This window comes from Cryptotermes secundus, unplaced genomic scaffold (assembly GCF_002891405.2).
Source record: "Cryptotermes secundus unplaced genomic scaffold, Csec_1.0 scaffold900, whole genome shotgun sequence".
Lineage (NCBI taxonomy): Eukaryota > Metazoa > Arthropoda > Insecta > Blattodea > Kalotermitidae > Cryptotermes > Cryptotermes secundus.
Window position 1 is genome coordinate 740,627 of NW_019741305.1, and position 15,514 is coordinate 756,140.

At 40.9% G+C, this 15,514-nt stretch overlaps 1 protein-coding gene across 1 annotated transcript in view; it reads left to right on the forward strand.

Annotated features, from left to right (window-relative positions):
- Positions 1 to 15,514, forward strand: part of LOC111872719 (transmembrane protein 145) — a 34,295-nt gene that overhangs the window by 4,191 nt on the left and 14,590 nt on the right. Inside the window, exons 3-8 of the mRNA XM_023866871.2 lie at positions 301 to 375; positions 456 to 668; positions 4,857 to 4,941; positions 10,167 to 10,238; positions 10,958 to 11,107; positions 13,093 to 13,265. Of these exons, the coding sequence (XP_023722639.1) occupies positions 301 to 375; positions 456 to 668; positions 4,857 to 4,941; positions 10,167 to 10,238; positions 10,958 to 11,107; positions 13,093 to 13,265 (768 nt within the window). The remainder of the gene's footprint in view (positions 1 to 300; positions 376 to 455; positions 669 to 4,856; positions 4,942 to 10,166; positions 10,239 to 10,957; positions 11,108 to 13,092; positions 13,266 to 15,514) is intronic.

Below are 15,514 nucleotides of genomic sequence, written 5' to 3' on the forward strand. Positions count from 1 at the left end.
TCCATCCACACATGCACACACACTCACAAATTTGTTATAGTGTGATGGCTGGCACTGTATAGTTTGGATGTCTTAGATTTTAAACTCATTTTGGGAATTATATGGATATCCTGACCAAGGTTCCTTGCAGTATGAGTATTACTTGGCCTCTGCAGGTAAATTCTGCTGAGATGCTGCCTTAAAATAGATCACTGATGCTTCTTTCCAACTCCTCTAATGCCTGTTATTCAGTTTTCTATATTTCAGTGAGTTTTGCTACGTTTCATTGACCTACAAATGTTGCATCACTTTCCCCTGCAGGAATACGCTGTTCAGAACCTGCTGCTCTACCATGACGTAATCACCCAATGGCCAGGGGTGTACAAGACAGGCAAGGTGAGGATAGATAGCACTGCAGAGCCTAGTAGCACCTTCTAAGCCTTGGGGCAGTAAGTACTGTTGTGCTTTTCCCACAGACGTGTCTGGAGAAAGAGTCGGTCTTGAACGTGACACTTCACCAGGTGGTCAACCTCACCGCAGAGGGAACAGCTGGTCTGTCATCAGGCTGTGTGTTCCATAATAACAGCCAGCAGAAGAAGGGCTGGCTAAGTTGTCATGATGCGAGGAGGTTCCGCAGTGCCCGCGAGCGTTGGTGGTTTCTGGCCATCAGCAACTGCAATGCTACTAAGGTAACTAGCGTTGTGCACTCATAATCCTGAAGTAGTGAGAAGCTCTGATGACTTGCTCTGTATTCAGCAGAAGAATTGGAACTGTTCTCTTCAGGATTATGTCGAAAATGTTTATGGGGTAACTGGTAAATACGGTCAGAGCTTGAATCTAGCCACTCACTTGCATTCAAAATCAAGCTTTAGAATGCATGAAGCTCTTTCACCATAATTTCTATACACCTTCAGGAGCCGGGATAGCTGAGTCAGTATATTTGAGAGCTACTGCCAGGATTCCAACTTTATCATTCTTACATCACTGTCTCTGTGCAAATTCACCCACATATTAAAATTCACACTCTGAAGGCTCTTATTATTTACGTAACATGGCATGTTTCGGCCTAACTGACTGTTATCAACTACACTAGATTGTAGATGAAAACTACTGCTTTATTGTTATACCATTGCATTTTGAATTTTTCAAATAATGTAGAATGCTTATAAAATATTTAAATTTATTTTTTAGATTATCATGCCATGGTTATGTCTGGTATAAGTTATTATTTTGGTGTGTTGGTTTCTTTCCTTTGTGTTGTGTGTAGGTGGTCTGAAGTTGCACAGTGACATTGAACTGATAGTGCTAAAATCAGAATACACAGTGCAGCAGGATGCTATAGTGCAATATCATACTGACTGGGTGGCTGGGGTTTGATTCCAGAAGGGGAAAGAAAATTTTCTCTTCTCCACAGTGTCCATCCCAGCTGTGGAGCTCATAAATCCAGGCTCTGGGGCCTTACACACATCCTCATATCAAATGGACACTGTGGGCTCTTCCTCCAAGGATAAACCAACCAGGGTGTGAAGCTGACCTCTTACCTCTGTTGAATGCCCAGGTCAAAAATAGCTATACCTTCATTCCCCTTACATCTATATAGTGTATATGTATAATTCGTTAGAGGTTCAATTTTGCCTTTACCATCTGTTCTTCATCACAAGCACCCAAGAGCCCTAGCATAGTCTAGTTCACCGTAGCGCAGAACGCATTGTAATGTGACTGTTGCAGTGGTGCAGTCGGAACAGTCTTCCTGCCATGGGACCCTAGCATGTGAACCCTGTGGGAAGGAATCCCAGTGTATATCTCTGAACTTGTCCATCTGATTGTGACAGAACTTTCATGGCATACAGTAGGTAGTGTCGGATTTGATGTGTAACCACGTCATGTGTTGAGATTGTTCCAACGTTTTGGCATACATTACATTTACTGTGTTCGAGGTGAAAGAAATGGAAGCAGGATGTGGCCCAGTATGTATTATAGGTCTCACAGTGGAAGTAAGGTTGATGTGTGAAACATGGTGCCCTCCAATGGAAAAGGACCCTTTGATTATTGTCACATGTTAGTGACTACCTACAGGATTCAGATTGACAGTTGAATTTATTTAATACTTGTAACTCATAACTACAAATTGCTGCAAGACTGCCACTAGTCTACACACTCTACAAATCACTATAACACACTGGGCCATCTCAGTTTCCGGCTCCATCAGTCGTTGCTTGGTAGCGTCTTCTACAATGGAGATTTTCCTGCTTCCATGCTCATGGCTAACCACCAGTGACTAGTGCTGACTGCCGATTAGCAACTGGTTGTTCGACCTCCGACATCCTACAGTTCCTCAGTTGTTGCATGCGTATCAGTTACAGCGGAAACGGCAAGGGCCATCTTTTCTCGTTTCACACTTTCGGCTTTCAGGTGTCATGTTGTATAATGAATAAAATTTAGAAGAAGAAGATTTAGGGCAGATTTTAACTGTATCAGGTGTTGAAGTCAGGTCCATGGAAGCCAACGAAACAGACACACCCAAAACTTCATCATGAAGACAGATATAAGCTGAGTATAGTTTGGGCTCACCTGTCTTACCCAAAACCTTCTTTACTATGGGGTCCCTTTCCATTGGGAACTGCCATGATCCATGCCCCACTGTTACTGGCATTTCAAGACCTATAATATTGTGACACGACGGCCGAACGAATAGGTGCAGCCATTGCTAGACAATGGCACGATAAACTCTTCTCCACAGCAACAAATAAATATGCAACAATAGATGACGCAGTGTTTTCTATGTAGCCATTGCTGGCTAATTGCATGGCGAAAACGTGTCCGCGGCAACGAATGAACATGCACCAGTGGAGGAATAGTTGGAGGTGGTGTCTTTTACACGGTCCTTTGGAAAATAAAATTACTGGTCGTGAGTCTCAAGGGGCTTGGGGCTTGTCCTCCCATGTGGAGTTGTAGTGGGTGATGGAAATCTCTAATCTGACACAGTAAAATATGGTGTTAGTCCCAAAGGACTCGGACATGAGAATGACTGTGCTGGTGAGAGCCAGCAGCAATTTTAAATGACAGACCTGTCCTCTCATCAGAGAAAGGCCCGGAATCAACAAACCCGCAACTGTCTGACTAATAGAAATGTGGTCATAAGCCCAGATGGGTGCTTTATTCCAAGATAGACTGGCCAACGGACCATCAGGTTTAACATAATACTCGACGTGAAGGGACTTGTTGCCAAGATGAACTGATGGGCGGTAAATCGCTAGTCCTAAAGTAACTCTGACTCTCACATTAATCCCCCTAACCCCGTGTGAAGGCAGGTTCGAATACCTCCACAATAGCCCTGCTAGTCGTAGGAGGTGAAAAAATGGAACCCACTGCCTGGAGTTATAATTGTGTCACCCTGTTCCTGGGGGATATAAATACAGGGACCCTCAAGTTTGGGGGAGTCTTGAATCTGAGACTGTCAAATGTGGTCATGAGCCCCATGCGACAGCTTGTTTGCGGAAAATTATTTATTCATTTGAGAGAGAATTTTATTTGGTGGTATGCAGAAATCATCTAAATTTTTACTAGAAATTATGGCACTAGTGTCATCAGCAAATATTATGGGTACTGATGAGGTGTTTAGTGAAGAGGCAAGTCATTTACAAGTATATAGATTATGAAAAGCAATCTTATACACCTAAAACATAATTTTGAAAACTATATATTTGTTAGGGCATGCACTAGCGTAGTTGGTTGAGGCAGTATGATACAAGCCAAAAGTTGTGGGTTTGATTCCTGATGAGGTCATTCGTTTCTTCGATTGATCTAAACTTCCCGTTGCACTCTAGCCCTGGGGTCGACTTGAACTGCAACAGATATGAGTACCAGGAATCTTCCTGGGGTAAAGGGCGTCAGCACGTAAAACTCACCCTCACCGACATTTATGAGCTGACTGTCTAGAAAATGTGGGAGCCTTCACATCTCACAACCCTATGGGCCTCCACATCCTGTTACAAGGATATGTGTACCTTTTTTTTTTATACATGTGTTAAGTTGTGTAAGAAATTTGCATGACAATAATTCTCACATTGAAGTTGTGATATTCAAAGTGTGGAACATGGCACCTGCCCCCCCCAGGTGGAATTTTTGTAAGGGGGGAGGGATATTCTGGGAAGGTTATGTTGTAAAACTGAATCATAGTTGTCAAAATGTCATAACGTTTGTAAAATCTTCATAAATAAATGCTATGAGCCTAAATGTGTTTAGTTTTAAAATGGAAAGGTGAAAAATCTATTGCTAAAATACCACAGAAAATTAAGAAAAGGCTGTTGTGAAATTTTTGCTAAGTTTAATGGACCACAATCACATACATTTTGGAAACCACTGCATTAAGAGATGGACATATACTGATGGTGCCTGAAAACAGAGTCTTGATGAGAATGTTTGGACTTCACAGGGCGAAAGTAGCAGGTGGTGGTAGAAAATTGCATAAAAGGGATCATTATAATTAACAGTTCATACCAAAGTTTATTAGGATGATCAAATCAAGGATGATGTTATGGGCATGGTATATAGCATGCATGTAAGAGAAGTGCATAAAGTTTTTGTAAGGAAAATTAAAGGAAAGAATCCACTAGGAAAACCTAGACATAGATGGGAGGGTGATATTAACATGAATCATAAAAAAAGAGGATTATAGGGTGTGGACTGAATTCATCTGGCTCAGGATAGGAACCAATGTTAAGCCATTGTGAACATGGTAATGAATCTTCACGATGCTGAGAATTTGTTGATTAGCTGAGCAACTGTTAGCTTCTCAGCAAAGACTCCATGGAGATGGTTATAAAGTGATGGAACAAAACAGTAACACAGAGACATACACAGTGATTCTGTTGCAGGGACTGAACTTGCGATACAAGTTTCTGATGACAAATGGCCCACCTGGGGATTACTGGCATGAACACTTCTCAGCTGATGAATTCTGTGAGTGAGTAGTTTATACAATGAAAGGAATTTGTCAACTATACATTGCTGTTCTGTAGGAAGACGTTTATTTCATAATATACAACTTTCCCTGGTATGAATCCAATCTTCATTACCTATGTACAAGTTTTATTGGACAATACATATATTGAGAATAGTTCTTATGAGGTAAGGAGGACCCACACAGCATAGATTTCCTTAATGAGAAGCTGATAATGTTTTAGTTTTGTTTATGTGGACCAAAAATAAGACTTTGCATGAAGACTGTCAAACCATTATTCATTTGTAGATACAGAAGTAAGAATATTAGTGGGGACATACAATAGACTATTAGTCACGGTGCATGGGGAAACCCGCCCCCTTCAATCTATATAAATAAGAATGTAAATGTTCGTTTGAGTCTTACCTAAGATCTCCGAAACTTCTTCACCAATCGCTTCGAAATTTTGACCCAACGTTGCATTTGAACACCCGCATGTTTCTGTGTGCCTATTATATAGATGTCACACCCATGACAGGTAAAAACAGGTAAAAACAGGTAAAAACCTGCCACATGTTCTGAATCGAGCAGTCGTTTCAATTGTAACACTAGAACAGTTAGAGTATACTTCCATGGAAACGCAATAACAGTTTGCCGTTGCTAGCATTTCCTAAGCAACGGATGAAACTAACTCTTCGATAAGGTATTCCCTATCCCGTCCGAGCGCTGGCTATATGTATAAGAGAGTTTAGCTCCGGCGACTGTTCCGTATCACGAATGTCTCGAGTATCACGAGGTCACAAGTATCACAAGAGATTCCGAGTGAAATCACAGCATCCGCCGAGGTATAAATAGCCCACCTCGGACAAGAAGCAGTCAGTCTCAGGGCAGATGCCAATGGATACAGAAGAGAGCCTGGAGGTAAGCGCCGAAGGAGTTAGTCTTGGGATCACCAACGCCGAATATAAACAGTTTCGATTTATTTTCATTTTGATCTAATTTTTCGTGTGAGACTGAGCCACAGCAAGGCGTGGCCAGGCACAGCTAGTAATAATAATAAGAATTTTTGTACTTGTATATAAGACACTTCGTGTACCAGTATCATCTTGTGGTAGTGAAAGGGAAGACCTTATGAGACAAGACTGATGTCACAGAAACATATTTCTTGAGACCTGCAAGACACACCCTTTTGGACCATAAGAATACTAAGGAATTTTTGAGAGAATTAGAAATTCCACAAATTAGAAAATTCATACAACATTACAGGACCGATGTGAAATAACAGGATGAAATCTGATGGGATTCTAAAAAATATCATGAAATACCAGCCCAAAGGAGAGAGAAATTTGGAAAGAACTCTGAAATGGTGGATAGACTCTGTTATGTAATGTCCATAACATGTCTCTGCACTGGAATGGATTGTTGTTATTGTTGTCATTGTCAGTGGTGCTGCTGTTGTTGCCACTGTCATCATTATTATATGATCTCATATTATATATTTAAATTCCATAACTAATTTTCATATTTTAAATAACTTTTTATAGCTGACCTGCAGTAAGTCCTAGCCACATAATTTGAAATGTGTTATGAACCAGTTTGGGTTGTGCCATTGCATAGCCTGCCTTCCTTTAAACATTAATGCTGCTGTCCTTCTGAGTATTCTTGTTCTGTCCGTTCTTTTTATATGGCCAAATCATTTAAATTATTTATCTTCTGGTTCTTTTAGCAAATTTTGAATTCCAACCTCTCTAAAATTTCATTTCTATTTCTCTCCCTTCTTGTCACATTCCTACGGCTTTTGAAACATTATCCAGGTACACAATGTACCTTTCATTCTCTCTTGGTTCACACAGTCTGTTGGCTACATTGAATGGGGTCTTATGTTCTGTGATACACTCGTGAAATATTTTCGTGCCATATTAGCATAGCTCTCCTGTCATGTACATTCAGAAGTACCTTCAACATTGAAATGGAAATACTGAGCCATGCCATAACTCAGTCAGTCAGTCATCAGCTTTCCAACATGGCGGCCTAGTATGTGAGATGTGTGGTGGACAAAGTGGCACTGGGGCAGGTTTTCTCTGAGTAATTCAGTTTCCCCTGCCAATCCTCATCCACAAACTGGTTCCACATTTATTAATAATTCTACCATCCGATGCTATACAGTCTTGATCCTGACATCATCATTAAATAACTAATTTAAGAAAATGGACACTTAACTACATCAGTTATCACAGATTTGTCTGGTATGTATAACAGTAAAAGGTAAGGCTATCCCTGTAATAGGGCATGAAGGCCCATTGGGTTGTGAGATGTGAAGGCTCCCACATTTTCTAGACAGTCGGCTCACAGGTGGCAGTAAGATTGTGAGCCTTACATGCTGGCTGCCCTTTATGCCCCAGGAAGATTCCAGATACTAATTTCTGTTAGAGGCTGAGTTGAACCCAAGACCATAATGTGGCTCAACCAACTGCGCTACTGTGTTCCCCCTCTGGCATGTATGCATTCTGATATTTCAAGTTCATGTGATCTGTAGCTTGGTCATGGCCTTGTTGATTTCTGTGAATTCAATTAATGTTGATATTCATGTGCAGGGTGTGAGGAAGACAGCGCTTATTTGGACAGTAGGCTGTGTGGACAGATTGTACATCTTCAGAACTTGATTCAATAAGAACTTGGTTCTGCAGCACAGTCAGGCTGTAAGGTCTCTCAGAGTACCAACTATCAACATAGGAGAAAATCCTCCTCAAGAATCTACTAGTCGCTCAATCAAATTTTTATGTAATCCAGAGGTTCATTACAGTGTTCACAAAGCCTGTCAGGTCCATGGTTATGTGTCATGTTTCATAACATGCTGGCTTTTGTTACAATGAGGGCTTGTTAGCCTACCTGACCAACCTACAAGCTGAAGAATCACTCCTTGTTGGCTGTCCAAGGCTGTTTATTCCGTACATTGACACTGACTCCCATACCTGGAAGCCACATCCTCCATCCACAACCCGAGGATTCACCATGTCATGTTAACCACACACCTATTTCTCCACTAACATTGATACACTTGTCCTATCACTTTACCAATGTGTTAAAACCTGCAACATAGAAGTCCTTTGGCTGTTGTCTCAGCCACTTCTGCACCTCTGTTGCAACCTCTTCAACCTTGAGAGATTTCTCACCCAGTTGTGAACCACTTTGTGCGTTAAACACTTCCCACTGTAAACAGAAAATATTTCTCTGTTAATATCCTTTGCATTGAGCCCTTCCCCCCCCACACACACACACACACACAAGACAGCACAACAGACCGCTACTCTTCGGTAGTATACACTCAAGCGTGGTCTCCATATTGACTAGTGAAACCAGCCTCTGAACATGTGCATGCGCGTCTGCTACCTAGACTGTCATGAAGCTGGACTGTGCTGCTACCTAGTGATACACATAGGAAACCTATTGTGTCCATTACAGCTGTTTTATTTCCATTTATGACCCATTTACTGACTCTCCCTCGTATATTCAAGAATAATTCTACAGATGATTCAAGTCTCATTGACATTCAAATGTAAATACCAACTAGAATTTCAAAGCATCTTTTTAGATCATCTGCACTATTGTTGTCTTCCATTAGGGCCTATTGGAGATGCTCTGTAGAGTATTTTACAGTACTCTCAGTACCTAGATTATGCAGCACTGAATGGTAAGGTAATGCATGACTGGTGAGTTGGAAAGGATTTGTAAGGAAACAGTTGTGGCCTAATCAAGTTACTGTCCTGGAATTTTCCCAGAGAGAATGAGCAATACCATGAAAAATTTGGTCGGGATTTGAACCTAGGTCCTCCTGAATATGAGTGTAGGGCCTTACCACTAAACCAACCCATGTGGTCTGTAGTAGAGGTAATTAACACCATAATATTGTGACGTGGACAGCACAACGCTCGGTAAACACCCCCCCCCTTCCAGCGGTGACATAACAGCACCAGAGCAACTGGCGCTGCTGCGGTAACAGGCCAGTCAACACTCTGTCCCCCTCCCCCGCTGTGATGTAACAAGGGGACACCGCTGGTAACACATTGCAACAAGGAACGGTATAAAAAGCCAGCTGAGCAGTATGTGAGGAGAGTATGTGATCAGTAGTGAAACAGTGTGGATCGTGAAGTTGCCGAGTGCAGTTGAAGTCTAGCAGTCATTGAGTCTAGTTGTATCGAGTGAATGGAAATGACTACAGGAGAAGTATTTGTGGTACTGCCGATGGCAGTAACTGTGAAACTGTGAATTGTATAAGTGTATGAGCGAATGTGCAATAAATTTGCTAGATCCAGAATGGCATGAAGTTATTTGTCACGTGACATACACCCAACATGTGACAATATGTTGGGAAAGCAAGTGACAAAAACTGATAATGGAAGTGGGGATGGAGATAATATGTAATGAGAGATAGTTTGAAATATAGCTCAGATGGATTAAACAACAAAAAGAATTTCTGTGGGGAAACTTCTTAGAAAGCAGTCATCATGAAGGCCAAGAGATATTTGTAAGGGTAATAGTAAAGTTCTTTTCAAGACTGTAGGATGTGGTGAAGTTTAATATGCTGGAGTACAATAGGATCCAAGAGCAAGAACCTCAGATAGTGGTGTGAAATTTTAAGTTCTGATGCCAGGGTCATTGTTAAGAAAATTGTAATAGAAGTTATATGAACTGATGAAGTTATAATTGATAATCATGCCTGCATTCAACACTTTCTTCAGCGGGTATATATTGGTATACACACTGACATATAATTGGTGCACACCAGCAAACACATCTGCCAGTCTGTTGTATGCTTTAATCATAAGGTTAAAGCTGGCAGGCATGTTTTTAGGAAGAAAGCACTGATGATATTTAGTTATGCCGATCTTGCTTAGCTGCAAGAGTTTACTGTGAGTGCAGGCTCTGTTATTTTTCTCCACTGTATTCTGTTATATATTTTCAGATTTTCATAGTAAGCGTGTTCAGGCTGTGTTCTGCTGGGTTGTGACATCATTTAATATTATTAGTTGCTATTGATACTTTGGAGAAACACATTGCCTCCATCTTCAGGGTCAGAGTGAATGGAGTGGTTATGTGGTCAGTTGAAATAAACTTCGAAGATGGAGACAGCATGTTCCTGCAAAATGTTGGTATGTACATACAATGCTATATGGTGTCACATCACAGAAGGCCATAACATGAACCATATTTCTGTGTTAGCTGACAGTAAGATTGTCATCCACAGATATCTTGCCGAACCTGATGGCATCCTGCATTGCATACCTGCTGATGATTCTGGCCATTGTGATGTGCACAGGTGAGGCTTGTGCTGTATTCAGATATTTTAGTTCGTTAATGCAAACTACACATACATCTGCATCACTGCAATTTAGTATTTATGAGGAGTATTGTCTCTGCTCTGTTATGAATGTACCATTAACCATTCAAAGCATCAAGTTCACATAAATAGGTTTTACACAAATTCACTTCCAGCCTCACAGAAAACGTACTGAATCTCCATTACAAAGATCAACTACTTAATACTATTTAAATAAATAATTTTTATTGCGAAAACCACACAAAATTCATGAATAAAATGTTGGACAAAACTCAGAGACTTTTAATTTTAAGGATTGTGTTACTTATGTAACGAATGTGCTTTAAACCATTGAAAGTTCTGTATATGCTCAAGTTTCTATCTTGACGTGTTTAAATGCAAAAACAACATTTTAGCTAGTAAGGATCATCTCACTGAATGTCATGGACAAGCGAGTAGCACTCTGCCTGCTGCTTGAGAGAACCTGGCTTCAAATCTCAACTCAGAGGCAGGCTATCTTTACAAGGGTTTGTTTTTGCTTTCTTCAGTCACTTCTGGCAAATGCCAGTATTGTTCTTCAGATTAAGCCATGACCACTCCATTCCACTCCATTATTCACTAATCAGTCTATCAATGGACACCACATGATCTAAGTTATTGGAAGCATCATTAAAGGAACCATAAATGAAATAATAATATTACTGTTGCATGTGTTGTAGTGGAGCTGAAGGCACGGCAACTCTTCCACATGACATACAAACTGTTTGTTGCCTCTGTGCTGCTCCAGGAGTTGGGGAACATCCTTCAGAGTGCAGCATACATAAAGTATGCACTTGATGGAATTGGCTTTCCCAGAACGAAGACCCTGGGTGAGCTCTGGTACTTCTTGATGTTTTCTATATTTTTCTAAATCACACTGAAAAAGCAAAAGTATCATGCAGCAACTAGTATAGAGTAACTGGAAGGGAAATGAATATTTTTATTAGGAGCTAAAGCCAAGATAGCTCAGTCAGTATAGCAACAGGATACAGGCTGGACAACCACGGTTCAATTCCTGACAAGGGAAAGAGACTTTTCTCTACTTCACAGCATCCAGACTGGCTCTTGGGCCCACCCAGCCTCCTATACAGTGGGTATTGGAGTTCTTTCCCCGGGGAGTAAAGCGGCCTGGGCATGAAGCTGACCACTCTCCATCTAGTGCCATGGTCAAGAATGGTGGAGCTATACCTCCATTCCCCTATATTTTTTCATGACATAGTGAATAATTAATTAATCACAAAGACAACTTTACCTTTTGCTGTAGTGTAAAGCTGGTTTCTTACATAGTTACATGAGTAAATTTCATGTAAACATATATATATATTTTTTTAATTTCTTTCATTCTGGTCCATCACACTAACAGGTTTACAGTTAAGTTTATTTCAGTCCAATGTGACATATAATGCTTCCACCATTTTAGCACTTAGTTACCCAACATGTTTCAATTCATAATGAATCATAATCAGAGGTATGCCTCTACGATCAGGAACCCACTAATACTTAAAAGAGTAGAAACACTTAAAACATTTATGATGCTCACTATACGTAGTTGTTGATTTTTGTCGTATAGCCGTTGACATAAAATTATTTTTGTGATAAGAACGTTTTTGAATTGTATTACTTAGAAGTGCTGTAGTTGGAATCAATTCCCTAATGGATAATTAAAAATGTTCCACGTATTTTATATAAAAAATTAAATTTGTTTCACCACAGCAGCCTTCCTTATGTTAAAATTATGTTTATGAGTGTGTGTATAAACTTATTTTAAGATAAGAATTTTACTCGTGAACCAATGTGGGTTGGTTTTGCCTCCCTTAGTACAAGAATTGTCGTCTATCCCTTGGTGGTGTGTTCTTGTTATTAATGGTGTGGTTTGTATGCGTGCTGTGCACATGTGTCAATTCTTTTTTGTTTAGAATCAAAAGGGTTCTGGCAATGTGTATAACACTCAAAATTACTGGAGTTTTGGACTTTGGCCATCATCCGGAATTCTCAAAACTAGAGAACACAACGTTTTGGAAGCTTGATCTGTTTCCATCCTCACATACTCTGTTGGTCCAGTGACTGAGGTTAGCTCTTTCTAAGAGACCCAGTGGAGTAGGTGTCCCCCCCCCACCATAAGGTGGAAACAGAACCTGTTTCTGAAACATTGTATTCTCTAGTTCTTAGCATAACAGATGATAGGCAAACTCCAAAACCCAACTAATTCTAAGTTTTTTTTATTTCATAAGCAGAACAATTTACTCTCCCTTTGATGTAAATTGACAGTCGGGATTGCCCACCATATGTGTTTAAGTTTTGGTATGTTGACAATTGTCAATATAAAATACAGTGACTCCCATTATACACAATTTCATCATCCATGTTTTCTCATATCATCAATATTTCAGTGTGTTGAGCATCATTGTCCCATCTGCAGCCACAGTAGACCCTGCCATGCATGGTCAGTGACTTGTGTGTCCAGTTCTCCTGACTCACCCAACCATTTTGACTCAGTCATGTCCTTTCCTACTCTTTATCCATCATTTTCAGTGCACATTCAGTGCCCTTCTCTTTTGCACATTTTTTACATTCATAGCTATTTTCAGGAGTGCAACCCCCACGTACAAGTATAATGAGAGCCATCTGTACTGTGCTATTACAGATTTTTCAGTGCAGGTCTTAACAGTTTGGCTTATCCTGACACACAAAAGTTCTGCCATTCTACATTGTTTCTAGTGAGCACCCTCTTAACATTTCGTAGATTACAATGTAGAAGATCATATTTAACAGTGTGTAGGTCACACCCCACTTATCAGACCACTTGCTTTCGCAGGCCGCGTGTGTGAGTCTGCTAGTGAGATTGTGTACCTCCTCCTCTTACTTCTGCTGGCAAAGGGCTTCACAGTCACACGTGGCAGGCTGCGGCTGGCCTCTTCCATCAAGCTCACCATCTTCATGTGTCTGTACGTTGTGACGTACACTGTTCTCTTTGTGTATGAGAGACAGGTGGGGCACACACATCATTCATCTCCAACAAAGTTTAGGCCAGCCAGTACATTATAAACTTAACTCTCTACTATACAGTCACATATGTCAGTGACTAAGATGCGGGTTTGGATTGGTAATTGGACTTTTTAACAACCTACAGGCTGTGTTATTTTTTTTTATTGCTGGTAGGGTGTGACTAAGTGGGACTGTGGCCAATTCTGGCCTATGGTACCAGCCCCAGATGATAGGTGAGGGTGATTGTGGAGCAATTGGTGGAATGAAGGTTGCCAGGGGAAACCGAAGTACTCAGAGAAGACCTGCCCCAGCTCCACTTTGTCCACCACAAATCCCACTTGACCAGACCCGGGATCGAACCCAGGCTGCCGTGGTGGGAAGCCAGCGACTAACCGCTTGAGCTATGGCACGGCCATACCTACAGGCTGTAACTACAAATAATTCTAATACTGTTTGTTATTTTCACACTTTGAAGCACTCCACACTAATCTCTTCAGTCTATCTGCACTAGTCTTCATGGATTTATAACACAGGAACTATAAAAGTCTCACTGAATCACACACTCCCAATATAGCTGCACTATAGCACACATAAAGTCTTCAAATCACACATTAAATCTTCACAGGCTAAATTCTTGTTCTCTTCTGTACTCCTGAAGCTTACTACTTGCTTGTTTATGTGCTTCTGTCACTGCTACTACTCATAACTGTTGTACTCCTCCAGCTTACTGCTATCACCTTGTTTGCATGCTTCTGCCACTACTACTCATTCATAACTTGCAACTGCCGTATTCCTCCAACTTACTGCTATCCTCTTGTTCATGTGCTTCAGCCACTACTACTCACTCATAATCGCTCTGAATGAATTCTCTCACTCTTAATTATATAGCCACAGGACAGACATACACCTACAGTAAACACATACCACGTGATCGCTATCCAGCCAGTCTATTGGCACGTTGGTCAGATATACAGAAAACACAGCTTCCTCTACTGTTGCTTGTTGGACCGTGTTTACAGAGCTGTTGCCTGGCAAAGTGTTGATCAAATCCGTTACAGTATGTTAGACACTGCCCATCATTTGTTGCAAGCAGTGATTCTGGAGTTGTCTTTTTCTTGTCTTCATATGATCAGTTGTTGAATTGATCAACCCTGGGGTGATCTAGTGATTAGCATACTAGCCTGTTATTAAAAATGTGTGGGATTCAATCTCAATCGTGGCTTGTAATATAAGAAAATAATAAAATTAATAAAAATTTGTAGGTGTAGTGACAAGCAGTCACTTTGAAAACAGGAGACAGACAACTGTGCAAGTGTTTTGTATATCAGGTATACCTTAGAAAATGGCCAGTGCCTATCACAGCTTTGGTATAATGAATCAATCACTGTCAAAAAACTTTAAAAATAAAAGAATGCATCCCTCTCTTACCAAAAGGCTTTACATTTTATACGCATATTTGGCAAAAGTAATATTTTATGAATGTTGATGTGCAGAGCAGTACAGTGACAGAAGTTTAGCGGTCTCATTGTTTGTAATGACATGCAGAAATGTTACTTCTGCCCTTGTTTCCTTTGGCTTATACCATTAGGTATTTCTCCTTCTTCTTCTGTCAGTGTTTCCACTAATATGGGTCATCTAACAACCAAGACTCTTCATCTGTCTTTGTCTTCCCAGAGCTTGTCCTCCTGGGTTTTCTCCTACGTTCTTCCTTCCTTCTCATGACATCTATCCTAACCTGTTATTCCCACCATCAATTTTCACATTAGAGAAGGAATCCCTGTCCACTGCTGCCCTCTCCTTGACACTTGCCCTGTTTGGGCTCTACCATCTTCATCCTGTCACAACGCAGTTCAGTCACATTAAGTATGAGGTTCTCACACCACTGCATATGGGCAGTACTGTGTTTTAAGATGTGATGTGTACTGTAATCTGGTATAAATTTACCGATATTTTGGAGGGACTTGCTGCCTTCACCTTCAGGGTAGGAGCATAAGTCAAGGAAGCAACAAGCAAGAAGCAGAATGAGTCATGCTAAGGAAACTTGGTCCTGGAAAGTGACCCAGAGATGACAGAGCTAGGGGAATACGAGTAGTTACTAATGCTGGCTCCGAACCGGACCATATTTGGAGGATGGAGAGATGTGAGCAAGCAGGAGAAATAGTGGCTTCACTGACCACTGGGAGGTATGGGTGGACCTTGCAGAGTAACAGAGTGTAGTGAAAATGAGAAGACAGGAACTGGGGAGGAGGGGG